General features: G+C 40.6%; 4 protein-coding genes across 12 annotated transcripts; 2 read left to right on the plus strand and 2 right to left on the minus strand.

Annotated features, from left to right (window-relative positions):
• Positions 1–1,975: 1,975 nt before the first annotated feature.
• On the minus strand, positions 1,976–11,944 carry sema7a (semaphorin 7A). 5 transcript variants are annotated; one of them, XM_034534215.1, is made up of 14 exons: positions 11,585–11,944; positions 9,493–9,555; positions 8,648–8,689; positions 8,424–8,519; positions 8,061–8,163; positions 7,774–7,884; positions 7,340–7,482; positions 6,105–6,292; positions 5,537–5,645; positions 4,758–4,953; positions 4,474–4,586; positions 4,197–4,342; positions 3,918–3,973; positions 1,976–3,824 (listed from the first exon to the last, which is right to left on the minus strand). In XM_034534215.1, exons 1-14 carry the CDS (start codon positions 11,642–11,644, stop codon positions 3,418–3,420), a joined length of 1,833 nt encoding a protein of 610 aa, XP_034390106.1. In that variant the 5' UTR covers positions 11,645–11,944; the 3' UTR covers positions 1,976–3,417. The 5 variants fall into 5 exon arrangements, with proteins under 5 accessions (XP_034390106.1, XP_034390105.1, XP_034390108.1 ...); XM_034534214.1 differs by lacking the exon at positions 11,585–11,944 and adding an exon at positions 9,961–10,507 and having other exon boundaries at positions 9,493–9,626; XM_034534217.1 differs by lacking the exon at positions 11,585–11,944 and adding an exon at positions 9,961–10,065 and having other exon boundaries at positions 8,389–8,519.
• Positions 11,945–12,002: 58 nt separating this feature from the next.
• On the plus strand, positions 12,003–14,895 carry commd4 (COMM domain containing 4). Its single transcript, XM_034534225.1, has 8 exons — positions 12,003–12,064; positions 12,353–12,424; positions 12,526–12,591; positions 12,681–12,720; positions 13,206–13,325; positions 14,008–14,088; positions 14,215–14,391; positions 14,509–14,895. Exons 1-8 carry the CDS (start codon positions 12,062–12,064, stop codon positions 14,547–14,549), a joined length of 600 nt encoding a protein of 199 aa, XP_034390116.1. The 5' UTR covers positions 12,003–12,061; the 3' UTR covers positions 14,550–14,895.
• Positions 12,003–19,089, plus strand: neil1 (nei-like DNA glycosylase 1). 5 transcript variants are annotated; one of them, XM_034534223.1, is made up of 16 exons: positions 12,003–12,064; positions 12,353–12,424; positions 12,526–12,591; positions 12,681–12,720; positions 13,206–13,325; positions 14,008–14,088; positions 14,215–14,391; positions 14,509–16,343; positions 16,426–16,545; positions 17,781–17,889; positions 17,995–18,088; positions 18,191–18,312; positions 18,400–18,427; positions 18,516–18,586; positions 18,664–18,865; positions 18,964–19,089. In XM_034534223.1, the coding sequence occupies exons 8-16, from the start codon at positions 15,844–15,846 to the stop codon at positions 19,014–19,016; spliced, it is 1,299 nt and encodes a 432-aa protein (XP_034390114.1). In that variant the 5' UTR covers positions 12,003–12,064; positions 12,353–12,424; positions 12,526–12,591; positions 12,681–12,720; positions 13,206–13,325; positions 14,008–14,088; positions 14,215–14,391; positions 14,509–15,843; the 3' UTR covers positions 19,017–19,089. The 5 variants fall into 5 exon arrangements, with proteins under 5 accessions (XP_034390114.1, XP_034390110.1, XP_034390111.1 ...); XM_034534219.1 differs by having other exon boundaries at positions 12,015–12,064; positions 18,949–19,089; XM_034534220.1 differs by lacking the exons at positions 12,003–12,064; positions 12,353–12,424; positions 12,526–12,591; ... (2 more) ...; positions 14,008–14,088; positions 14,215–14,391 and having other exon boundaries at positions 15,019–15,397; positions 15,865–16,343; positions 18,949–19,089.
• man2c1 (mannosidase, alpha, class 2C, member 1) lies at positions 19,035–26,035 on the minus strand. The gene is given in 33 exon segments (XM_034534226.1): positions 19,035–19,411; positions 19,484–19,587; positions 19,673–19,815; positions 19,894–19,973; positions 20,054–20,163; positions 20,307–20,450; positions 20,604–20,755; positions 20,847–20,953; positions 21,051–21,145; positions 21,225–21,304; positions 21,380–21,424; positions 21,427–21,469; positions 21,471–21,541; positions 21,604–21,651; positions 21,654–21,688; positions 21,784–21,905; positions 22,461–22,584; positions 22,830–22,861; positions 22,863–22,912; positions 22,915–22,975; positions 23,064–23,084; positions 23,086–23,106; positions 23,108–23,162; positions 23,238–23,353; positions 23,449–23,541; positions 23,684–23,793; positions 23,892–23,999; positions 24,357–24,546; positions 24,626–24,800; positions 24,895–24,965; positions 25,045–25,168; positions 25,258–25,383; positions 25,881–26,035. Coding segments are annotated over 33 exon segments (3,075 nt in total). The 5' UTR covers positions 25,988–26,035; the 3' UTR covers positions 19,035–19,299.
• Positions 26,036–26,271: the final 236 nt, after the last annotated feature.

Genomic DNA, 26,271 nt, shown 5'->3' on the forward strand with positions numbered 1-26,271 from the left:
TTTTGTTCTTAGTTAAATTTTATTTTATTTCACATTTTTCACTTACAATACAAGCTAAAATTCTTCTTTTTTAGATTAAATAGATCAATATCTGCATTGTATTGATACGTTTGATACGTACGTACGTATTGATACGTACGTACTATATGGACAAAGGACAACGTTTCATGGAACTTTCAGTGTAACTAATTGACTGTGTTCTGTGTTACAGTATATTGTAGTTAAAAAGTGTCTTGACTCTGGAAGATACTCCCTTGATGTGCTTAATTAAAGCCTCACATTACCGTAATAGACTCAGAAAGGTAAACATTATTATGGCAAGCTACAACAGGTTCAATGTTTAAATGGACAGGTGACTATTTTAAGACAGATTTGGACAAATCTTTCTCAAAACCTCAAGACTTAGTTTTAGGTTAGGTTGGGGTCAGAGCTGTGGCCTTCTTGTGAGGTCCACAAGGGGCACGAGTAATTATTCTGTGTGGTTAAAATCCCATATAAACTTCAATTAAAAACTAAGAAGATAGGGTTTAAAAGAATAACAAATTAAAGCCTAAAAAAATAAGAGATAGGGGTTAACAAGGATTAGGCTTATGTTAAGGTTTAGCTGAGGGAAAAGGTTTTCTTTCTTTTAGTTAGTCATACCTGTTTGACAATAGTGACCTCTAGTGTCAACATGCTGTAATTACAGACATAACCTGCATAATAATTGCAGTAATACCAACCCTGTAAGCAAATTATACAGTTTATTTTTAGAAATATTAAACACATTTGGGCCAACCTGTACTTGCTGTTATGTTCAGCAAGTACAGGTTTAAAAAAAATATTTGTTTTTTGTTTGTTTTTGTTCCAAGATGTCCTTATCTTTGGTGGTCGATCAGAAGACTTTCCTCTTCCTGAGGCACAGCAGGAAAACAGGGGGATGTAATCTGTGGTCCAGATCCTCTGGGGCTCAAGGTCTATTTGGGCTCATATCAGATCACAGCCGTGACACCAGAATCTCACGGTCACCGTATCTCACAGTTGAGACTGCAGTGTGGCACAATCCAGACTCAGAGGTGTTGACAGTTTAGAGATGTTGATATTCTAAGTGCGTCTTAAAGTAGGCTTATATAAAAGCATATCAGGGATGCTAGAGTAAGCCACGCCACCTCCAGTTTGAGCAGAGAGGGTCTGGATTGAATTAAACAGGGTGGCTCAAACAATGACTCATAGACACCACAGACAAATGATGGAGAGCACAGATGCATGAAAACACGTTTTACAGCTTCACCTAAACTATAAGTACGTTTTTCTGCAGCCTACAGGTCAGATAGACACATACAGGTTATAAACACTTACAGGTCAGATAAACACTAACAGACACATAACCATAGGCGGCACATTGGGTCAGATGTTGAGTAAACTCTGGCTTAAAACAGATACTCCCTGATCTTCATTAAAGTGACCTGACAGCAAGACGCATGTAGGTGGGTCGTCTGTGTTGTGTCCTACACCACTAAGATCAAAACAACGGTCTCTTTCTCAACTGTCAAACCATGTGTTGCAACCTCTTTGTGGTACTGGTGAAGCCTAATCCCACACATTTTATTCTTACTTCAAATGTTCCATGTAAAGTAATTTTAGTGTTAAAATAAATATAGGACAACCACCCGACATAGTAACAGCAGGGTGTGGTCACAAACAAGAACACTAACACGCCTAGATGAGTGTGCTCCCTCCTTTCTGTTCTTGCCTCAGTAGGCTAACAGAAAAATCACATCTGTTTATTTATGTGGCAGGTGTGGCAGAGTTTAGAGGTATTCGATGTCTGATAATGGAAATCAGATTTGACTGTGCTATATAAATGGTGCTTCGGGATTCATTCTAGATCTGAGATGACAGAAATATAAACAGCAGGATAATTCTACTGAAGCTTTTAAACTACAATTACCTAATCTGAAAGAAAGTCTGACAAGAATGCAGGATTTCGGAGAGATGAAGTGTAATTGTGATTTATTTTCCTAAACAAGATGTACTCGCACGATTGATGTCATTAGCAGGGCTGAGACCATTCGCTGAGATTGTGGGTCCAGGAATAAGCTTAAGCTGAAGATCCTTGGTTGTTGTTACTCTGATCAGGCTGCAAGTGGTTTATTGTGTGTCAAGTCTGATGATGGCATGACGTATAAACCATTCTCTTAAAACCACTTATGAGTGGATCTAAGAGAGCGATGGCTATACAACTCCTTGTGAACACCCTTTTATTATTTCAATGAGCAGGAAATTAATAATAATCACTTACATTCTTCAGGTAGCCCTTTCAAACTAATATTATGCAAAAATATACTATTTCTGAAATTATAAGGACACATATTGCTTGCACGTATAAAACACTCCAGTGTGAAGGACAAAAGATTGTACCAAAACACCAAAACAATAAATAATAAGATATGTGCACACTCTGTAGAGACAAAATCATCTTCAACCTTCTCAAATCTGTTCTAGGTCAAGTGGCCTGTGGGACTAATATGTTCATTGCTCACACTGCAACTAATATTGATGTAATTTTGGACGTCGATGCAAAATCAAAAAAATGCATACCAAAAATGCATTAGTAAATGTAACACGGTACCACTTTCTTTATAAGGCAGGCCTTGTCTGCTCGGCTGAAAAACATGTTTTGTTCACTCGCTGAACAAAACAGGGAAATTCAGAGAGGGTCCCCGGAGACTCCACCCTTCCGCAGCAGAGGGAATTCATACAGGAACTTAAAAGAAACGTTTTGCCCTCAAATAGATCAAAGAGCTTTCCTCAACGTGCACACACTGTGCACAGGCTGTATGAGGCTCTCATGATCACTACTCCTTAAAGGTGTGCTTTAGTTTGGACAAAACTCTTTTTAAAAGGAATTCCTTCAGATTACTTTTTACAGCTTCCCTTTTTTCCTTGTCTTAGACAAAAGAAAATGAACAAAGTACTCAGTCAATGAAACATAGCAGTAGTTCATGAAGGATGTCGAGGTAATAGACTGATCATCAGCTGATCCAAACGAACATGATGAGGCACATTGAGGGCCCCTCAGGTCATTCGAGCTGTGCTCTGTCTGCTGCTGACCGGTTGTGCTGCGTTCTCCCTCCATCACACAACCTGACACGGTTCTGGCTTCTCTTTGGAAAATAAACGTGGCTACAGCATGTTCCTGTAGACTTGAGACCTAACTACATGTCCGCTTGCACGAAAACGGTTTGTATATCTGCTATTTGTTGCCAGCTTTGGTGGATTTCCTCTAATGCTGCCTGTGTCCTGGCCTGAGAGTAATGACTAGGACAAAGGGCCTGAGGATGTTTATGCCACATTTTCATACACGACTACTGGACCAACTCAAACGATTATCAAAAGCAAGGGAGTGTGAAGTTTAAATAGTCATTTTTGCAAATCCTAACTGAAAATCCCCAACACAGCAAGTCCAAGGGTGATCCATGCCTTCTGTGGCATGGCAGCTGATGCATAATTCATCCTCTCAGTGTTTTCATTTGTATCTTGAATAATTTGCTCTGTAAGATGATACGATTTCACCACTTTTCTGTAGTCTTTCTCTTTGGAAACACACTCGTAGCCGCCATAGTTCTCGTGTGCCATGGCCGGGATGAGGTGCAGGCAGTTAGACTGCATTTGGAGACAAGGGCTGCTCTGGTCTTCATGCTCCCAGGTGTAGACAGCATGGTAGGAGTCTATAGGGCATGACAGATAGAAAGGGACAGTCGGGGGGACCGAGTGGACTGTCCACAAATCCTCTGGTGATGGTGAAGCTGTCTCCCGTTTGGTCCGGTTTACGAGTTTTTCTTCTACAAGAATAAAAAATAAATAAAATACAGATATGACAAAAGTTTTTGAGTCCACAGCAGGTTTGTATAAACAACAGTCACATCGTTAGTTACCTTCTACTGATGGACATTGACTTGTGTTCCCATCAATGATATTTTGAATGCCGCCACTGAAAGCAAAAACAAAACATAGATGATAGATGAGAGATCAGTGACTTTTAACGTTGCCCTGATGATTTTTTATGTTGAAAACATATTATTTTCCCCCCTCATCTTTGCATCAACATTCATTCCTTCTTGGCAGAAAGTTCATATTCAGATAAACACGCAGAGAGCAGCTATTTCAGTTTTGTTGACGTGTTAGTTGTTGGTATGAATGCTGTCCACACTTACAGGAAAGTTGGAGTGCATCCCAATGTTGCCCAGGCACAGTACGGGTCCCGGGCCAGGACACAATCTGCACAGGACTTGTTGTACTCATGACACCTCTGGAGGTCCATGATCGAAACTTTCTCTGGAAAGCCAACCACTAACTTTTTCTGTGCACAGGGAGACACACAAATAATTATAGCATACAAATATATAATTGTGAGAAATATAATTTCACCTATTGGTTGACACAAACACAACTGCCAACACCTTGCTGCACAAGGTATGCCATTTAAAATACCTTTGTGGATACAAGCTTCATTGATTTGATGGTTGAACGGCTGGAGAGTTGTGTTTCAGAGATGATGAAAGGTTTTGACCTCGACTCCAACACTTTATGGATTGTCCCAGAATCTGTTGGAACAGCACACAAACGTTTTGTAATGTTGTTATTTTGGGGGTGATACTGTATTTTTGGCCCATTGTTCCTCACAGAGATTACAGATAAACAGGGAAACACACAAGGCATAAACAGCTCAACAAAGTACGGAAGGAACATAGTATTTCCTCCCAACCAGAACATACCAGTAGCCAGAAGCAGAACGTTATACATGTGCTGGTCTGCTGCCTGGACGCGGTCCACAACTAGCTTGGTGTAGTTGTTGCTGCTTATATAAAATGGAGCTCTATAATGCATGGAGTGAACCCAGTCAGTCATTTCTGGGTAATCCTTGACCATATTGACAGTGGCCAGTGGCAGGGTCCTGCTGTTTTTTACACACTGAAAAATATGTGGACACAAAGTTGTAGTTTCTTTCCATTTATAAGTAGTTTGTATACTGTCAGAAGAGGGAACATAAACTGAATGTTTGTAGGACACTCGGGTTAAGCAACTCTTCAGGTATACAAAACAGAAGGCATCCAAAATTGTATAAAATCAAATAAGACAAACATTTCTTAAACTTAACAGATGGAAGGCACAGACATGGCTAGAAGTCAACCTCCTTTAAGGAACCATTACTCACTGGGTGAGTAAACTGTTTACTACAACGAGAGGAAATTCTGAAATGTATCCATGTTGGTGGGGCCTCTTTAGTTCCTCAACAGGGTTGAACTCAAAAATACTTCATGTAAAAAATGGCAATCTGAATCTACGAATGGAAACACTGAACCACATTTGATGGATATAAATATTACAGACACACATTTTCCATGTTTCCACCCACTTATGTAACATGTTTGTGTCTTACTCTGGAACATCTGATAGGCCTATACACCAAAATGCATAAGAGGGTTAGAAACACAAATAAAACCCTGAGAGGAACCATTCAGTCTCTGCACAGCAACATAGCAACACAAGTTACCGTTCCTGGCCTTGGTTTTGGGACGTCTTTGTTGTAGCCCTTGAAAGTCGAGTTCTCAAATAATTCCTCAATCATTCCTATTGAATAGATGCACACTGCTGTGGAGTTCCTGGAAGAGTAATGAGATAGCTGAAGTTAGGATAACAAATAAAGTTGTTATCTGTATATCAGTGTTTTTTTATTTTATTAAAATCCATTCAAACCTCTATTCAAGCCTCCATCAATTTATTTTGACCATCCTTTTAAAATATCTGTATATATCTTTTCTGAGTCACCCTACTTTAAGAAGTGCAATACTAAATTGCCTCTAATGTGAGACTAAACTGAGCACTCATCTTATGTGACTAATCACGATGAATAGACCCTTGCATAAGTCGGTAGAAATAGTGAATCAGGTTACTTATGGAGCAGATTTGGATTTTTGTGATAACTAGACAGAGCGACAGAGAGAGAGAGACAGATAGGCCAGGATGAGTTTTGTTGTGAGAACTATTTTGTGTTGCCCTGTCAGCATGTTGCTTGTGTTGTTGCTTAGTTGCTGATAATGAAGGAAGGGGAAGTGTCTCACCAGCTGCTTGTGAAAAGCGTGAAAAGAGCATAAACCCGGGTGTCTTTCCAGTCCTCAGCATGCATCACATAAATGTCTTGGAGACGGTTGAAATAGAGCGACTCTTCCGGAAACCCACAGACAAGCCGGGCCTTGAGGAAAGATGTCCACATGTTCTGGAAGAATCGTTTTGATCCACCTTCATCTACCTGCAAAATGACACCAATCAATGACACCAGGAAGACGCTCGTTCACTTTTCTTACAGACTAAAATTCATTAACTAATCGTTATTTGATAGGACTGTCTTTACTTGGACTATGATACCTGGAATGAAACACCTAACCACAGTTAGGGCAAGTCTTGTTTTGCACAAATGTCAAATAACAAGGGTGTTGAAAAGAGTCTACTTTTAGTTCACGTTAGTTCATTGAAATAGAAGAAGCCTGATACGTTTGTGCGGGTAGTGGAAATGAGAGCACTGCGGTGCAGATCGTGCACTAATGAATTAATCATGTGTATGCCTTCGTCAAAGACCGGCATCGTATTCACGTACCGCAGGATATCACTCTGTCATCTTCCTTTGCTTTTTTAGCAAAGTGCAAGTAAATACTTAATTCCTACCAGGTAACCACGAGACCTGAGCTTTCAATATCAGCATATCAGTAGGTCATACTCTCCTCATAACACTACTGTAAATAGTGGCTGACCGTAACTATTGTTCAACATCAAACAACACTGATATGACGGGTGCTTTATTTGGCAAATTCAGGACGGGTTACTGTTGGAGACACAGCCAACACTAGAACAATGACATTAAACTCTGCTGAAGTGTACAATAATTCACTGTCTGTCTGCACTACATTACAACACAGCATGGGAATAACCTTTTCCATTCACGTGTAAAGTCAAAGTTTATCCTCAACCTTGGGAACAACGATCAACAAAATGACCTCAAGCTCCATTAAGTAGGTCTTCTGGTGCTTTCGATCATATTACACGGCTTCATCAATATTTCATATTCTGAGCATCAATGCCCCGATAAGCGCCCACCAAAAGGTATGCTTGTGCTTTTATCCTACCAGACCAAAGCTGAACCTGATACGTAATATTGATGCAATCAATACTGAGTCTTGTTTTGAGTATAAATACTAGCATAGATAGGAATGAAGAGAATTTGGGGAATTTTCTGTAGCGGTCTAGTGAGAGACGAGAGCTTCACTGACGTAAGCGTTGTCCACTTCATTGTCCAGCATACCTTACACACTCTGGCAACCCTCGATATCCAGGGGTCAGCCTCCGGATTCTGATCGGAGTTCTTTTCACGGAAAAAGATGTAGATCTTCTCGTTGTCGGGGTCTTCCCTCCGCTTCACCCAGGAAACAGAGATGAACGTGGGCTCTGTGAGAGGAGGACATGTTTAACAAACTGCTTCACTGTTTACAGTAGGCCTAACGTGCCGTGCCAGCAGATAATATGACAAAGCTTGGCATGTGGGACCAAAACAAGTGATAATGAAAGGGCACTGAAGAATGCAAAGAACAGTGTGAGTTACAGACTGAACACTCTCAGGACAAACTGATACTATTCAGGTGCATTATGAAGTAATATTAATTATGGTTGATTTTCCCTGAGTGTGGGATCTTTTTATATTCATCCTACATTGGGAATACACTTCAGTCATTAACCCACCTGAGACCCAGCTGTCATACATCCAGACATTAGTTCTATTGCCAGCTTTCCTTCTGAATTGTAATGAACCTCCATCAGTATCCAAAGGCGCCGCCGAATATAGATCCCCCTCTAAAGATGGCAGAGAGACATCATGTGGAAACGAGCAAACGTGTTGAATTATTGAGTATATTTATGTGACTCGGCTATCGCATGACTTGATGCGGTTACATAAGTCTGCAGCCCTCAGTCACATTTTGAAACCCTATAAAACATGAGCTACTATACAGTTGCTGTATTCAACATACCTGCTGTGAGGGAGACCGAGTTGTGTGTGTAAACAAATGGAGAGATGCCTGTCCCCTCATAACTCTCCTCTATTTTATGAGACTGGTTGTTCACTGAAGAAAACTGTAGAACCACAGAATATTATCATAGTTGTGATGGTGTAATATATTTAAACACCAGCCACCCAACACCCGACTGAAATCACAGACAGGGTGCTGATTAAAGTTGAATGAGAACCTTCACTGTGACACAAAAAAAGCTCCATGCTTCAATCAGCTTGGCCCTGCGGTTGCCAGTAAAGTTAGCCAGACACAATAACTGCAGTACGTCAGACAGAAGTGACATTACCTGGAACATATTGAGTGATTCATGCAAACACTCACAAGCTTCCAACACTGCGGTTTGTGTCCATTTGTTCCGCAGACAAACAGGCTGTCCTGAAACTGCTCGATCACAGTGATGACATTTTCACATCGGCCCTACAGAAACAGAAGATATTATTACCAAGTCATTACAATTATTTATGCTTTTAAAAAAACAACTAATCTATTATTTTGATAATTTGTTGAGCAGCCATTTCTGACCACATAAATCTCTATTTACTGACCTCTTGGCACTGTTGTTCCTCCGGGATTTTCAAAGGAAATTTCTGTCAGGGAGACATTGATGGACAAATTCCCAACGTTTTCACTTGAGGATTGTTTTGAATGAGACATTATGAAGAGAAAAATGGCATTTCCAACATCCCTGTATCGTGTACTTATTGTTAAAGCATGAAAGTTGCACAAATATTTGGGGAGATGACATGTTTTAAATTGCTGGATGATGGGTAAAAAAACTAAAAAATCTGAAACACATGTTCGTTTTTCTTTATGTATAGCAAAAATCAATCAAACTAATGTTTACTTCCTCAGTAGCTTCGGCTGCTTCTGGCAAAGATACGTTAGCGTAAAATGAAGCTATACTGTATCTGTCTCATGGTCAGAAACAAATCACTTCTGCTTTAGTTTTCTGGAAGACATTCAACAACCATCAGCCCATTATTAATTAATTCTTACTGAATAATTAACAGACTTGTTATCTGACTTTTCTGGATTATAACATAAACTTTTATAAGTCATCAGCGTCTGTTTGTGTCATCCATCAGCAGCTCCTTCTGACTTAAAGCTGCATGTTAGAGCTGGCTTTGAAAGGCCACATCTGTCAGTGGGCGCTGCCAGACAGACTCCTGTAACAATGGGTGTGTGACAACCATCTGCTAAAGCGTTTAATTATGTCCTCAGCTGCTGCATCACGCACCAACTTCACCGTCATTAACCACACACACCAAGACCAAGCTGGGAGCAGATACATATTATATTAAAAGAGTATACAGGAAGTAAATGTACTGCAGGTGATTAAATAAACAAAAGACAAAGATCCATTTAAAAATGTAAGTTCAGAAACACCCACCTCTATAACATGATAGTCATCCACATCAAGTTTCAGCACAAAATCTGTCCCTCCGACATATATCTGCTCAGAGTCACAGAAGAACACGCTGTGATTCTGGCAGACTTGGTATTCAAATCCACCACTGTTTACATCTGAGGGAGTAATGCATCACATTATCATATCTTACTTATAGACTATGACATGGAGGGATGTGAAGGTTCAGACTCATATAAATGACTATATCATTGTGCACTGACATCAAACGTTGTACCTACTCTCCTCTGATCTGGTTATATTCCCTTTGGAGAGTAAAGTTGGGTGATCTAAATTGAACTAAATCTTACTCTTAGTGGGTTTAAGAAGGATTTGAGGATTAACTCTGTATCTGACTCTTCTAACCATCTACACTGATTTGAGACAATGATTTTTTCTGAATACATCTGTAACATTGCAGTCGTATGAAAAAGTGGCAAGTGAACGTTATACCTTTTCTCAAAAGTCTGGGATTATTTTTAGATCCAAGAGTCGGTGTATTTAGGACGAGTTGAAGATCCCCGGCAAACCAAATGAAAACAAATCCCAACATTTTGCGCATTATACGGCGAACACACTTATTTCTGTATGAACCGTCCTCAATCCCTCAGTCTGTTGGCGCACTGACGACCTGGAAAAAGAGCAGACAGGTGCCTTCTCGGCCAGCGAGGAGTTGAAGCTAATAACCTCTGATGTATCCTCTCTGCTCTGCGCGCTCCCCGATGGCCAAGAGCACAATCCCGAAGCTGAGCACCCTGTGTGACATGGTGGTGGGCGGGGTCAGTGAAACACTGCGGTCAAGCCGGCCTCCACTTCGAAAAACACAGTCAAGTCAGCCCGCACGGTTTTTTTCACGACACGTATATACTAGGCATTACGGTACGAGCTGTACAAATTGACTTCAAAATAATACCACACTTCCGGTGAACGTGATATGATGAAATACGCCTTTAAATACAGATACAGTAATAGATTAAACTAATCATGAATTTTATGAATGATGAATAGAATAGAATAGGAAGGTAACTCTTCCAATATTGGGACATTTTTATTTTGAATTTCAAAATAAAAGATAGAAAATCACATTCATGAGCAAACGTGTCTCTAATTTCAGACTAGATTTAGAAGAAAATGGTGCATAGTTAAAAACTAATGACCCATAGTTATGACCTCATTCCACTTCTGATGCATAGTAGACCATCTCAGGATGTCCCTCAGAGACAATCAAGACATTCTGATGTTTCATTTCAAGTTGAGAGCCCGTCAAAATCTCCTTCCTGAGCTTACTTCAATTCAGTTCACGAGACCATTTATGGCTAACTTTAGATAATATTTAAAAAGGAATGGCCCATAGTTATGAACTCATTCCACATCGGATGCATAGTAGACCATCTCAGGATGTCCCTCAGAGACAATCAAGACATTCTGATGTTTAATTTCAAGATGAGAGCCTGTCAAAATCTCCTTTCTGAGCTGACTTCAAATGAGTTCATGATGCAATTTATGTCTAACTTTAGATACTATTTAAAAAAGACTGACCGATAGTTATGAACTAATTCCACTTCTGATGCATAGTAGACCATCTCAGGATGCCCATCAGAGACAATCAGGACATTCTGATGTTTCATTTTAAAATGAGAGCCTGTCAAAATATCCTTTCTGAGCTGACTTCAAATCAGTTCACAAGGCAATTTATGTCTAACTTTAGATAATATTTAAAAAAGACTGACCCATAGTTATGAAATCATTCTACTTCTAATGCATAGTAGACCATCTCAGGATGTCCCTCGGAGACAATCAGGACATTCTGATGTTTCATTTCAAGTTGAGAGCCCGTCAAAATCTCCTTCCTGAGCTGACGTCAAATAAGTTCATGATGCAATTTATGTCTAACTTTAGATAATATTTAAAAAAGACTGACCCATAGTTATGAACTCATTCCACTTCTGATGCATAGTAGACCATCTCAGGATGTCCCTCAGAGACAATCAGGACATTCTGATGTTTCATTTAAAAATGAAAGCCCGTCAAATTCTGGCAGGGAGGCTCTCCTTGTTTACTGGATCTACTAACTCACCTGACCTGAAACATACCACACTGGCTGATATATTCCACTTTTCCACCATTCCGTCCCCATTTTTCCTCTCAATATATAAACATCAGCAAGGAGTCCCGGGTGCTCTTTCGTTCTCAGTCCATATAAACTCCTGCATGGGTCTCTTTCCACGGTGGAAAGAATCTTCTAAAACATTACCTGTCCAGAATGTTTAAATATAACTTGCTCAGGTTTGTCTTTCAACAAATTCCTAAAAACTTGAATACGCCAACTTTTTTAAACTGTATCTGGGAGCTGAACAATGCAGGCACAATCCACAAGTGATATGGTATAATACAATTGGTATTTGTAATGAACATGAGTTGCAAGATCAGGACCATCATCTGTGTCTGAAGGGAAGCCCACTTTCGTCCAATGTCCAATCAGATGTGAGGAAGCAGAAAGTACTTCCGGTTCAGTTCCGGGTAACGCTGCTCAGCTGACTTGCGACTGACAGCCATGGTAAACAATCATTAATTGTGTTGTTTAACTCTAGTTTTCTTATTTAGAAACCGTGTTTACAATACATTTTATTTGCACAATTTATGCATGAAGTAACGTTAATTGTTCTTCAACACTATCGATGTTTAGACCCGACTTTTAGTTGGTACCTGATGTTAGCATGCTAAGCTAGTTAGTGACTTCCAATGATGGACGTCTAACGTCAATGTGCATGCCGTCGTTTCAGTGTTTAACGGCTGGCTTTAATGACAGCTCAGTAAACAATGTGTATGTGATGTCTGTTTCTAGCGGTTTCGTTTCTGTGGAGATTTGGACTGCCCAGACTGGGTTCTGGCCGAAATAAGCACATTGGCCAAGATTGTGAGTACTTTTAAGAGTCAATGTTGAGATTTTCAGAGTCAGTTTATGGTACTTTTAATACTGATAATTGTGTTTTTTGCCTTTTGCCTCTAACATAACAGTCAAGTGTCAAAATGAAACTACTCTGTGCTCAAGTGCTGAAGGATTTGCTCGGGGATGGCATTGATGTAAGAATTTTAACATTATTCCACATAATCTTTTACCTCACGTCATATTCACAATTCCCTCACTGATATGAGCTATCTTCTTTTTTTAGTACGATAAGGTTACAAAGCTTACTGCCGATGCAAAGTTCGGTAAGTCTCCCTCATACTGCAGATCTTTTACAAATTGAGGGTTAAAGTAGCAGCACTACAGTGTATAAATACTCCATTATAAATAAAGGGCCTACATTACAATTATGTCTTAACTAAAAGTACTGAAGTATTTCTAGAAAATGTGCTTGAAGTAAACTGACTTCAAGTACTGCGTTGGTAGTTGAATCTACAACAATGCATCATGTTTTATAAATCCATCATATGTTTTGTGTGTAAAACCTTAATTTGCAGACTATTTAGTAGAACGTAAAAGTAGAGCGTTAATAACTCTAGTAATGTACCAGTACTGCAAAAAATATTCCCTAGCAGAGTACTTGAGTTAATATACTTAATTATAATTATACTACTGCTGGTACTGCATTTAAATATAACTCATAAACTTAACATACGCCTATGAAACTGTCATACTTGCACTGCATGTTTTGCTATTAAATGTTCAATCATGACATCAATCCCTTTTGCAGAGAGCGGAGATATCAAAGCGAGTGTGGCAGTGCTCAGCTTCATTTTCTCCAGTGCAGCGAAGCATGATGTTGATAGCGAGTCCCTGTCCAGTGAGCTGCAGCAGCTCGGTCTGCCTAAAGGTAAGTCCACTGTGGTTCGCCATGTTTGGTATAACAATTATGATTATGTCTTTGAATCTGTTGTCATACATGGACAGACCACTTTCCATACTTTACTAGTGCCAAGTGTAAGGATGGACTAGTTGTTTAGGGGTTGTTTTATTTCAGGGGTAATGTCTGCATTAAGTGGAGCCCTTTGGGGAGATATCCAGGGCTCCTAAACAACCAAGGAATCCTGAATACAGAGTTATATATTTTTATGATGTGCATGCAGGTACATATCATGTCGTTATTGGAGCATTTCGTTGCTTTGCATAATTGGGTATTGTATAACTAAATATGAGAAAACACTGCAGTCAGCTGGCACTCCACGGTGACACATTTGTGCACAATACACAGTAGCAATGCTAGTTGGAGGGGTGGGGGGTGTTTTGCACATTGATAATATAACACTGTCACAATGAACTCTCCGGCAGCTTGAGATGGTCTTTTTCAAATGTTGTGATCCACTTTATTTAATAGATATTAATTACTTTTTAACTACTTTGAGGCTGTTAATATTTGCTTTAATGGATCGGTTGCTTCTGTATTAAGTGTCGGCACAGTATCTATGCTAATAATGTGTAAAAAGTCTTTAATGTGTTTATGCACTTAAAATAAATCTTGACCTTACTAATAATTTTACACAAACTCACTATTTCAGAACACACAACTGGGCTCTGCAAATCATACGAAGACAAGCACTCCGCGCTGCAAGGCAAACTAAGAGAGACGAGTCTGAGATGTAAGTCATTCTGTCCGCCTTGTCCTTGTCAAAAGAGGAAGACCAAAATAACTGATGATGAGAGCTGTTCTCTGTGAAGTTGCTGACTGAGAGATGGCATCAATTCTGCCCTGTAATGAATTTCAGTGGGCCGACTGGAGGCGGTGTCCTGGCGCGTTGACTACACTCTGAGCTCCAGTGAGCTGAGGGAGGTGAATGAACCAATGATTCAGCTTAAACTGCAGACACACGGAGCAGAGTCGGCCTCAACAGAGACCACTGTTGTTTCCGTTTCTGCAGACAAGTTGAGAGTCCTGCTTGCAGGTTAGTTCTGCGTCATGTCAAATTGAAGTTATTTTCTCATAGTACGTCCATTTGTAAACATGTTTTATTGGTCAGAATTATTGTGTGATGAATTCTTTCCTCTGTGTGTTTCTACAGAGCTCAAACAAGCCCAGACAAGGATGAATGCACTACAATGAAGAGTGGACAGTGAAGTTAGACCTCGATGTCTGATTGACAGTCGGACACAAATGATGCTGTTTAAAAGTGCCATACTTACATCTTTCCATTTTTTAGATGAATTTATTATTTCAAAGGTCATGTGAATGGCTCATTCCTTATTTGTATTGACTGATATTTAGTTGTATTTTTCTACCACGTTAGTAATAATAATTGGTGGAAATGTGTCCAGACTGAACAAGAATTCTGAATGGACTGTTTTTGTAAAATAATTGTATATTGGTTCCCATGTTTTGCTTTGAATCATGATTATAATTTGTGTTTGACCTTCTTGTGCTCATAAAATGTGTAATATGTGTATCATTACCGGTTTCTGCAAAGCTTACATATCCCAGCATGCATTGGGGCTGTACTGTTTGCTCATGTTGTGTTTTCTATATTGCATTTGCTTGAAAATTCATTCAATGAGTTGAAAAACAGCGAAAAATATTCACTGAGATGAGTAACACGTGCGATGATTATAAATAACGAGCGTGCGTGAGCATGTAGATCACGCGATATTTTCAAACAGTCTATGGTGTCAAATGTTGACGCATGGTTATAACATGGTTGGCAATTCGGGGAAAGGGGATAGTTCATATTCCAACGTAGTAGGTGGCGGTAATGCACCCTTGACGCTGGTTTCCACCCGCTATTAAACCGAAGAAGAAGAAGAGTGTTTAGTAACACATGTTGTGAAAGCGTTTTTGTCAGTGCTTTTGTTTGCACAGTGCAGAGAGTAGAGAAACACGACAAACTCCCTCAGTTATGTGATTAGTTTAAGTCTTTTAACGAGTTTATCAACGGCGTGGTCTATTTCCATTTTGGGGTGAGTTGTTTTGCTCCCTGATGTTCCTCGTAACTCAATGAAAACACCCACTTGTTATAACCTACTTAGCTTTTTTATAGTTTCCTCGTAAGGACCGGTGCAAAACAGAAACACACTGACTGACAAAATACACCCAGCCAGGACGCGCATGATATGTGGAGGTGGCGTGGTGTGCATGGGTTTTCCGTTTGTTTGGTTGTAGGATGTGTGCAGAGAGGTCACAAGTCCACCTAACACACACCCCTCCTCTTTAAAAAAAAAACCAAAAAACAATTAGAATCACTTAGATTTTTACTTTTCTATTGCTTAAGTTAACTGTTCCTTTATGCCTGCACATTTTATTTCCCTAAGAACAAGGACTATGAATGCTGTTTCAAAGCTGTCTCTTCACTTGTAATTATAATGTCCATTACAGGTAGCTACATCTCTTGGTGCTATGTTTTGTGATGCCACTTTATTCTTTGCAGAACAGCTCAATTTGTGTGAACAAAATGCCAGAGGGACCAGAGCTCCACCTGGCCAGCCTTTACGTCAACGCAATGTGTGCAGGAGTGGTGTTCACTGGACCGGTCACAAAATCTGAGGTCAGCAAGAGTCCTGATGTGCCCTTCACCTGTGAGGCCTATCGCATTAGTGCCACTTCCAGAGGGAAGGAAGTGAAACTTACGCTGACGCCCATGAAGAGTGATGATTCAAAAAACAGAGTGAAGCCAGGACAAGCTGACCAGCCCATGGAGATAGTTTTTCGCTTTGGGATGTCGGGCTATTTCCGCTTCGCCACAGAGGATGAGCTGCCCAAACATGCCCATCTGCGTTTTCACTCCAAAGAGAAGCCCTGCAGAGTGCTGAGCTTTGTGGATACCCGCAGGTTTGGCAGCTGGCAACCCAATGGGACGTGGCAGCCTGACAGAGGGCCTTGTATCATGTTTGAGTACGAAAGCTTCAGGTTAGTAAGGCTGAGACTGTAACTTGAGTCACCTGCTCAATCAAAGTATCACTGTCACGCTGACCAGTTAATACCTTTGCAGGGAGAAGATAGTGTCACACCTGTCTGACCGTGCCTTCGACAGGCCCATCTGTGAAGCTCTGCTCAATCAGAAGTACTTCAACGGTATCGGGAACTACCTGAGGGCTGAAATCCTTTTCAGGTGATACACTTCAAACAACCCTCACAACTATCAACTGACACATTATACGGTTATGTTTTTGTAATGCTCCAATACTGACCTCATTTAGTCGATTGGGAATCAGCCATGACATATACCGGTTTAGGCATATTAAATATAGGCATGTAACTAACAATTATTTGAATTCTGTAATCTGAAATCATTTCCCATGAAAATGTCAGCCTCAAATTACTTTTTTTCCCAACCAGTTTAAAACCCCAACATATTCAGTTTCAATAATCAAATAAGACAAAAAAACAGCACATCTTTACATTTGAGAAGGTGGAACCAGACATTTTTGTTTAATAAAAAATGTCTTGTTGACGGAAAAGGCACTCCAGGGCTCAGTGTCGGCAGAGCACTGGATTGACCTCAAAGGGAAGTTGAGGTTGTACGCACACTGGATGACAGAAGCATCTTGGAAAGATCCTATATTTAAAACACAAAACATGGGTCACAGAGTCCACGATGAGAGTGTTAAGGTTTAAATTATTCATGCCGATACAAAACAATACAACCTCTTTTTCCAAGGTCATTATAAAGTCGTGTTTCCTCTTGCAGCTACATTTCAGATTTATTCAGACATATACAGCTATGAAACTTGTGGAATAGCAAGCACTGCCATTGGATTGGTATTTTGTAATTGACAGATAACCTGTGTTGAGTAATCAGAATAAGCATTCTGAGAAAATGTTGGATCAGTGCATCCCTAAGAATGATGTAAACAGTATTTACTCATTTACAGGGAGACAACACATATTACTATGGATGTTCTCAAATGGCTAGTTTGCATCTGTAGTAACTTGCTAGGTGTAACTCATGGCTATGAAGAACAAAAAGTGAAAGAAAGCCTGGGACAGAGAAACCTTGACTAACAATAGGTCTACTAGAAATGAAACATACAATCAGCAAGAAGGCAACAGGGAGTAGCTTTGCTTTAGTTCTGGTTTATTACAAGGATGCAAGAAACAAGGTCAGACGAAAAACACTACTAAAAGGTTTCTTTTGTCTCTCACAAGTGTTATTCTGGTTTGAAGAAAAAGGCCGATTGTATGTTTTGTTTTGTTCACCAAAACACAGAACCGGTTCTCATGAGACTCACGGTCTGTTTACCTCCCAGATATGGTTTCTTGGTTTCTTACATCCAGCACACTGATTCAGGCACACTTGAAAACAAGTGTTCTGTTTCACAAAAGAATTGGTTCATCTTTTTTCAGGTTGAACATCCCACCGTTTGTGCCCGCCAGGACCATATTGGAAGGCCTGAAGTCAGAAGATGTATTTGAAAACAAGAAGGCTGTGAATAATGAGATCATAGACACAAAGGTGAGAGAGTCGAGACAGACATTCACATTTTTCAGATCATTAGTCACTTAACAATCACCGCTTTACATTTTCTAACCCTGCCTCTTTCTTTGTTCTGTGCACAAGACCTCAGACGGATCTAAACAGAAACAAGTGGAAGGAGAGCCGGGTGACCTGCTCCGACTGTGTCACACAGTACCGCTAGAGGTGGTGAACCTAGGTGGGTCATTTTGAGTGAAACACGCATTCATAATGATTTCATTCAGAGATAACACATTGCATTTCCAGTGAAATAAGGTTTTAACGCATTTTGTTTTCCTAGGTGGGAAGGGCTACGATCCCCAGAAGGCGGACTACTCTGACTTTAGGGCGTGGCTGCAGTGTTACTTTGTGGATGGAATGCAATCGATACGGGACCACAATGGCAGAACTATGTGGTTCAAAGTGAGTTAATGGGAAAATCCTGTATTTTAAACTCTCCGGTACAATTTGATATGTCACTGACACAAATATGTACGGTTCTAATTTCAGGGAGATCCAGGCCCCATGAGACCTAAAGGTACTCTACATAGCTTGAGAACTTCCGCTGAAATGTATCTGAGAATATTCGATGAATAAACTGATCCGTATGTTTTTCCACCCAATAGATTCAAAAGCACCCAAGGCCAAAAAGAGAGCAGAGAAAGAAGACGACCACGATTACACAGAAAAGAAAAAGGTAACGAATCCCTTTTACGTTTTGCTTAAAGTAATGAACTTCAGACATAACTCTTAACACAAGTTTGATTTCATTAGGCGGTTAGGAGTCGCTCTGTAAACGCATCAAAGAAGAAGAACGCGATCAAACGGGAAACTGTGACCAACACACCAAAGAAAGAAAAGGATGCACCCTCAAATGAAACGGTGTCCAAGAGACGACGAGAAGTAAACACACCTCAACAGGAAAGGGGAGAAACTGCACGTAGGAAGAAAAACAGCAGTGCAGAGCCAACGACAGGTGAGCTTATAAACTTCTCAAAATGATCAAATAAATCTACTGGGGTACTACTGGAAAGAAAACAACAGCATTGTATCTCATAGTCGTCCTTGTTGCAGGTCCACAGAGGCGTAGTGAGAGAGTGACCAGGCAGAACAGTACACACAAATAAAAAGGAGGCACCACTGTATGGGATGTATGTTTTTATACTGCAACATTGTTTTTAATAAAACGTGTTTTTAATACAAGTTCTGAAACTTTGTATTGATTTGATGCAAAGTAATTACTTTATGTGTCACATTGTCATCCAAGAGTAGCTCAAACTGATGCCCTCCATTTGAAGTCTTCGAATAAGCTGCAACACCAGGTGATACATCTTCTAGCATTTAACTAGTTTCTACTTTTAGGATTTAGAACTTGTGACTACCCTGAGATTTGGTTACCAGCTGTGTCTTTTACAAGATGAGGAGAAGTGACACAATTTGGAAGGGGCTGAAGTTCAGAGTGATTCCCTCTGACGTAATGTGTGCTGGCCGAGTGAGGTCTTGTCTCTCCAGGAAATCACAACTGAAAGGCGAAAAAAAAGTTCTTAGTAGATAATACAACATTAAAAGATGCCGGAAACATATAAATACTCACTGCCAGGCTTCCCGGACTGGAAGGGTGGCACAGAGAGTTGCAGTCACGCTGCTCCCATGTGACTCATACAGTCGGACTACGAGTGATCCTTTCCTGTCCTCAGCCTGTCACGGGAAACACAGTAAACGGCCATTAGTGGGCTGAGTGGTTTAAGTAAAGCCAGGTCAAGCTTAGCATTTAATGGGATACCTGTTTAATGGTCTCAAGGATGACCGCTGCACTGTTGACGGAAAAGGCACTCCAGGGCTCAGTGTCGGCAGAGCACTGGATTGACCTCAAAGGGAAGTTGAGGTTGTACGCACACTGGATGACAGAAGCATCTTGGAAAGATCCTATATTTAAACACAAAACATGGGTCACAGAGTCCACGATGAGAGCGTTAAGGTTTAATGAGAAGAGTTCAATCCTACCCGCGTGTGGCATGACTGCATAGGTGAAATGATGAGTCCCCATGTCGGCATTGACATCTGGTGCCTTAGGTGCTCTCAGTCTGTGACAGAGACGTATGCTGTTAGATGCAGGGATTATTTACATGTGGTGAAACTGACTTGTAAAGTGGGAAAACCTCACAGGGACAAAGTCATCGTGTTCTTGTGGACTGAATAGCCATATTTGCAATCATTCAGCAGCGCGACCCCGAAGCTGTGCTCCGACAAATCGGCCCATTTGTGACCCCAAACCTGAGAAGGACGCCATGATGAAAAACAGCAACGGCAATACAAAGCATTTCAACAGCATTATTTGTGTTATGACAGCATTGCTGACATATGTTGTCCTTAAGTTGAACATCGTCCTACTCATACAGTTTATTCCGGTGTTGTACCTCAAATCTGGCCCAGTCCCATGAAGTGTTCCTGTGTGTGGGTCTCTGCAGATGGCCAAACTGGATCTCGTATGTAGCATTGGGGCTGTGGACTCGCACTGGGAATTCCACCTTCAGAAACTTGTGTGACTCTGCCCACTTCACCTGAAATTTAATGGATGCAACACACTGGGTATTTCTTGGGTTTTGAAGAATGTGTCAACTGTTGGATCAGTGATTCTCCAGATCTCATAAATGTTATGGAATGTTTTGTACTATCTGGAACTTGAGTCTGAAATAAAAGTTTGATTGTTATACCTCCGTGTTGAATTTGATGTAAGGACACATGGCGTCCATGACAATCTCCTGTGTGATAGTGCTCTTATCACTAATCCTGAGTGTGAAGCTGACACTGCCTCTGAGCCCACCTGAGGACACCACACGAGGCGGCTGCACCACCTCCAGAACGGCTTCCTACGGGGTCAATCCTGCAGTTAGGGTCACCTGCAAATACTATGTGTATCAAGATGGCAAAAGATGTATGCAACAGTAATGACTGACACCTTGTCTGCAGGTGGTAGTCCATTACATCCCAAGCATCCCAGTACAGAGGGACATCATCAAACATGATAAACTGGTTCCCATGACAGCTGTCAGAAATGGCTTCTCTGAAACCAACCAAGTGGTGAGACAGATGTTAATTCAGTAAAAAGTATTCAGTGTGTAATTGGTCATAGAAAATGTGGCCACGTGATCCGACCGTACCTGTTAGCATTGATCAAATACAGCGACGCCAAAGTGCCATCTTTGTTTACAACAGTCTGTAAAATCCCGTTCTCCATGAGGATGGTGCCGTCGGCCTGTACATTACACACCACAGTAAGCCAAATTAAATAACAACATAGCTAAATTAATTAAATGCTCTATATTAGTACGTACTTGAGAAGTGACAGAGACTGCAGCCACAGGCTGTGTGTCTTCGACGGGGGACAAACCGAGGCTGGGAACTCTCACCAGAACTGCAGTACAACAGATACCACAGAACATCAAATATGCAGCTGTACTTTTTTATTATTGTAAATATTTAAACATACCAAGTCTATCAGCGCCAGCTGGACTCTGGATGACTTCATGGCGCTCCATGGCAGAGAGTTGAACACACCAGTGGAGTTGCCTTTTGAGCCCCAGGGCTCCTAAGGCATCATGTAGCAGTGCAGCGCCATTCCTGGCGGATATCTGATACACAGCACGGCATTCTTTTTATTTTGGAAAGCAATCCATGAATATGGCTGTGGTTTTAATGGACATACAACTGTACCTTCATAATATCTGAGTGCATCCTCCACAACCATCTCTATACAGCTGCCGGAATCACGTCGTGGAATTGATTTAGTAGAAGCAGCCTGAAAGGGAAAATTCAAAGAAACCATTTTCATATAATGCAACAACAGAGGCCATTAATGTATTAATCATCAAACTTTAATGTGTGTGTCTGGACCTCCAGAGCTCCTGCAGTTTTTCCACAGGATACTGAAAAGTCCTGTTCCGACACAGAGCCAAGCTGCTGGCTATCTCAATGTCATGAAGCAACGCCTCACACTGCCGGTTCCCTCGTTTAATCTGGAAGAGAACATAACTGCACTTAATCAAACAGCACACACATTATCCAATAGTCCTTTTATTGGTTTTATTGATGTATATTTCCTGAACATGTACAACCTTTTCCCTCCCGCTTATTTTGTGGCATTGTGTGGGTCTCTATTATATTGTAAGATGTTATGTGTAATTATGCTTACCCCTTACATATATGCTTGTGTATCTGCCTTTACTTACACACACAAATTATATATAATATATATATATATAATTATATAATTATATTAATAACTATAATATATAAATATATTTAACAATATATATTTATATATTTTAAGCAATTATGACTATTAGTATTATTACTAATACTATTATTATATTTTAAGTAAGTATGACTTAGTATGAATGGCTAGATGTAACAATCCAAGTAAATCTTGCATGTAAATAATCTATACTATATCCTAATATTGGGCTATAGTTTTATTATGAATATTGTTCTTTTCTAGCATCTTTGTGCTCAGATATCTTTTCCTTTAGAGTAGATTTTTGCAAAGCATCTTTTAAAAGATGCCCTTCTACCTGAGCCTGTGTGGTGTAGCTGCCGTTGTGCAGCTCCAGGAAGAGCTCTCCAGTCCAAGTGCAAAGCAGAGCGGAGTCGGCCTGAAGCTGAGAGAAAAGCTTGTCTGGAGTAGAAGTCTGGACCCTGAGAAACACACAAGAATTAGACATGGAAGTGGCCAATGACGTCATTGGCTACACCTTTGTTATTTATTCTGAGTAAAACATGAGAGTACCAGATTATAATAAACAAGCTTGGAGACAAACTCCACAGTGCAGGAAAAGAGAACATAAACTCATGACTAATTTACTTCTGGGACGTATTTCTGCCTCATTTTGGTCATGGTTTTTGTTACTGACGAGTGTTTTAAGTGTGGGACAGGAACTGACTTGGGAAGTCCATCTGTGTCCTGGACCCGCCTGCAATCTGTCAAGCATCAGCTGTGTGGGGCCGCCGCCTCCATCGCCAAACCAAACAACACTGCACTGTGGTTCGCTCTTCCTTTGTCTTTGTTATTCTTTACTGTTTTTATCAGCTGTGGGCAGAAATGTAAGCGTTGTGAGGATTGTAAATATTCTTGTCACAGATCAACATTCACCATGTTATGTGTACCAAACACTCACTTCTTCGACCTTGCCCTTCATTTTCATAGGAGTTTCCTGGTGGGGAAGTGGGTTAAAACCCTGGAGCCATCCAGACCTTCCCAGAAAAATGTGTTGTTGCTTTAGGAAAGAGAAGTCAAAACTTAACAATCCAATGTTTGTGATTTTAAAAATCAGTGGACCAGTTCAACTTACAGAAAGGTGTTGAACAGGTTCCAGCTGAGCTTCTGTGTCAAGGAAATTGGAAATGCGGAGCCCTGCATTATCTGAGGAAGCTGGGCAGAGTAGCCAAACGTGTCGGGAAGCCAGAACTAAAGAGAACGAGAAAAGATCATTATAATATGCATATCTGATAAAATGGGAAATGGCCACAATGTGTTTTTAATGATTTTTTAGGAATCCCTACCTCTTTGCAATGGATCCCAAACTCGTGGTTAAAGAAGCGTTGGCCTTCTAGGAACTGCCGAACCATGGACTCACCTGAGGGCAGATTGCCATCCTGACAGGCAAACATGTCATTTGTAAATCTTAACTTAGAATATGATGTACATAAAAAAAAGTGCAAAGTGGCAGCAGCACCTTTCATATAGTTAAATTCATAAGATACATGAAATGTGATTTATTTGCAAGATCAGGTTCACCATTTCCACCCATGTTCCTCCAACCGGAATGAATTGGCCTTTCTTAACGTAATGCTGAATCTGGGAGAAGAGTCCCGGGTACCAGCTCTTTACCCACTGGAACTGCCTGGGCCTGAACAAAAAGCAAAGAAAAGGTCAAAACTGAGGAGGACTACTCATATTTGTAAAACCGTAATGGCTCATAATAAACTGTGTTAGTGGGGAAATACCTGAGAGCACGTAAAAACAAAGTCCGAGTTCTTCTCCATCAAACGGATCACTGTCACCCAGCTTCGGCCACATTTGCGAATGGTCTCTTCGTAGGGCCACAGCCAAGCTGGAGAGACAGAAATATAGAAATATGAGCCAATTTGGCAACAATATTGGAAGATTGTATGTGTAACATTAGTTTCTACTTCAGAAGTATCCTGTTTAGTATGTTTTTTAGTATCGCTTTGCTACCACAGTATAAAAACTGCTTTTCTAAAAAACGTTTTCCTCTTTCAACAAAAAAGGCTAAACACGAGATTTAGAAAATTAAAAAGTAGAACACTGGCAAAATTCTCATTTAAATCTGTAAATATTGAATCACTATTGGTAAATGTAATTACAAATCTGACCAGGCATACAACGCCAGGTTTTCTTAACCGTTTTCCATTCACAAAAGAACACATGTTAGACATTAGACTGAGACCTGAGTCTATGTGACAGTGGCCCATCACATGAGCAGTGTGCTGGCTGTCCCCGTTCCGCTGGCTTAAGAAGGTGTGGGCCAGACTGTGAGCTTTGGAGAAAGAGCTGGGGTCAGAGGGGTCGCAGACGTTCACCATCTCATTTACAGTGAAGAGTGCCTGGTAGCCTCGTTGCTCTCCCTCTCCGAGTTCCTGTGAAGGAAGAAAAAAGGTGAGTGTCATTAAACTTCAACTAAAGTAAACCAACGTGTAATGTTTTGTGTGACTTCACCTTTACGATGTCAATCAGCATCTCAAAATCAGTCAGCAGCTCCCGTACATCGCGGTTAAATACCACCAGCTCAGCCTTCTGTACAGAAAACTTCCTGTTGATCTGGGGATGCAATCATGGACCTTGACCAGCTCCAAAAAGCCCATTACAGGCCATCTCCACATAAAGGGTGACACTAAAGAACATGAGAAAATAGTTTATATTTATATAATTTATAGTAATAAATTTGGTGACAGAAGCAAGGATGAACCCCTGTTTAAGTAACTGACCTGTGTGGCTCCTCGTCTCTCAGACAGTCTGACAGGATGTAACTCGTCTTCTCGCCCTCTTTGGTCAGGCCCTACACATGTCACAATGAAATATACTCATTTGTTTGCATAGGATTTTGGCACTTTAATCTAGCCTGACTGCTACGTTACCTGAACTGGCTGTTCATCTCTCCAAACCATTGCTTCGCCATCGCTTTCCCACAGAAGATGAACCTCTTTTCCTCTCCAGGACTCTGGGATTGTCAGGGTCACTTTAAACCAGCAAGTCCACCACCTTCAGCAATGCACCAAGCTTGGTTCAATGCCAAGATCAGGGGGAATACAAAGATGTGTGGGTGCTAAAAAGATAACAATTCTACTTACGTGGGTCCAAAGGTATCACCAACTGTATAAGGAGCAAATGTCTGCTGTAAGGCCTCTGTGAATGTGATCCGTTTTGAAGACAAGGAGGAGGTGAGGGACTCCAGTGGGCAGGAGCCTCCATGCAGTCTGCAAAATAATTATAAAACAGTTTTTGGAGAGCCCATAGTCACAATGTGCAGTATGTATGATGAGGTTATTATATGGACATTATATGAAATAATATTATAATAACATATGCAGTTACACTACTGTACTGTTTTTAATTGAAAGTTAAAAATCAAATTGCAGAAAATTATTGCTGAGAAATGGGTCTCTCGTCGTGCTTTTTGTGCCGTACAAGCCTCTGTACCGTAACACCATGAATAGAGGTGCATTACATTTCAAGCGGCGGCTCACATGACCGATTACAGTGATTAGCACTGTGTTGCAGACCTGTGAAACTAATACTGTATATTCAAATAAACACTGAGCAGCATAATGTGCATTTACGAGTAGGATATGATTGAACGTGATATTAAACAATCCTCTGTTTAAAGGACCACAGAAACAAACAGAACCATGTTGGTCCGCTGTCCTTTAATCTCATGTCGTGGAGTCAATGCAGCTGCAAAAAAGATGCTTACCGTCCTCTCAGGTTGCAGTCTGTGAAGTAAATATCAGGAGATAAATTTCTCTGCTCTCTCCGAAGAGAGTGCGCCTGGTTTTTTAGCACAGGCTGGTGATACATCATGAAACCAAGATGCACAACACGTAACGATAGGTTTACAGTCGACAGCGAGCACTGAATATAGAAGACCCGGAAGTAAAACGTATTGTTATGGCACGTGATCAGCCACGAGATGGCAGTACTGTTCAACAGGTTTTCAGGAAAAGGAAGAAACTGTGCAAAGTGTGACCACTGGACATCCTTTTGCTTTTAGGAATAATGTAAAATAGACCTATTTATCTTCAATTTGGGTTTTTGTGAACAGGTATCGCGGTCAAATATATTATAGGTCAACATATGACTCTGTA

The sequence above is a fragment of the Cyclopterus lumpus genome, chromosome 6, assembly GCF_009769545.1.
Source record: "Cyclopterus lumpus isolate fCycLum1 chromosome 6, fCycLum1.pri, whole genome shotgun sequence".
Taxonomy (NCBI): domain Eukaryota; kingdom Metazoa; phylum Chordata; class Actinopteri; order Perciformes; family Cyclopteridae; genus Cyclopterus; species Cyclopterus lumpus.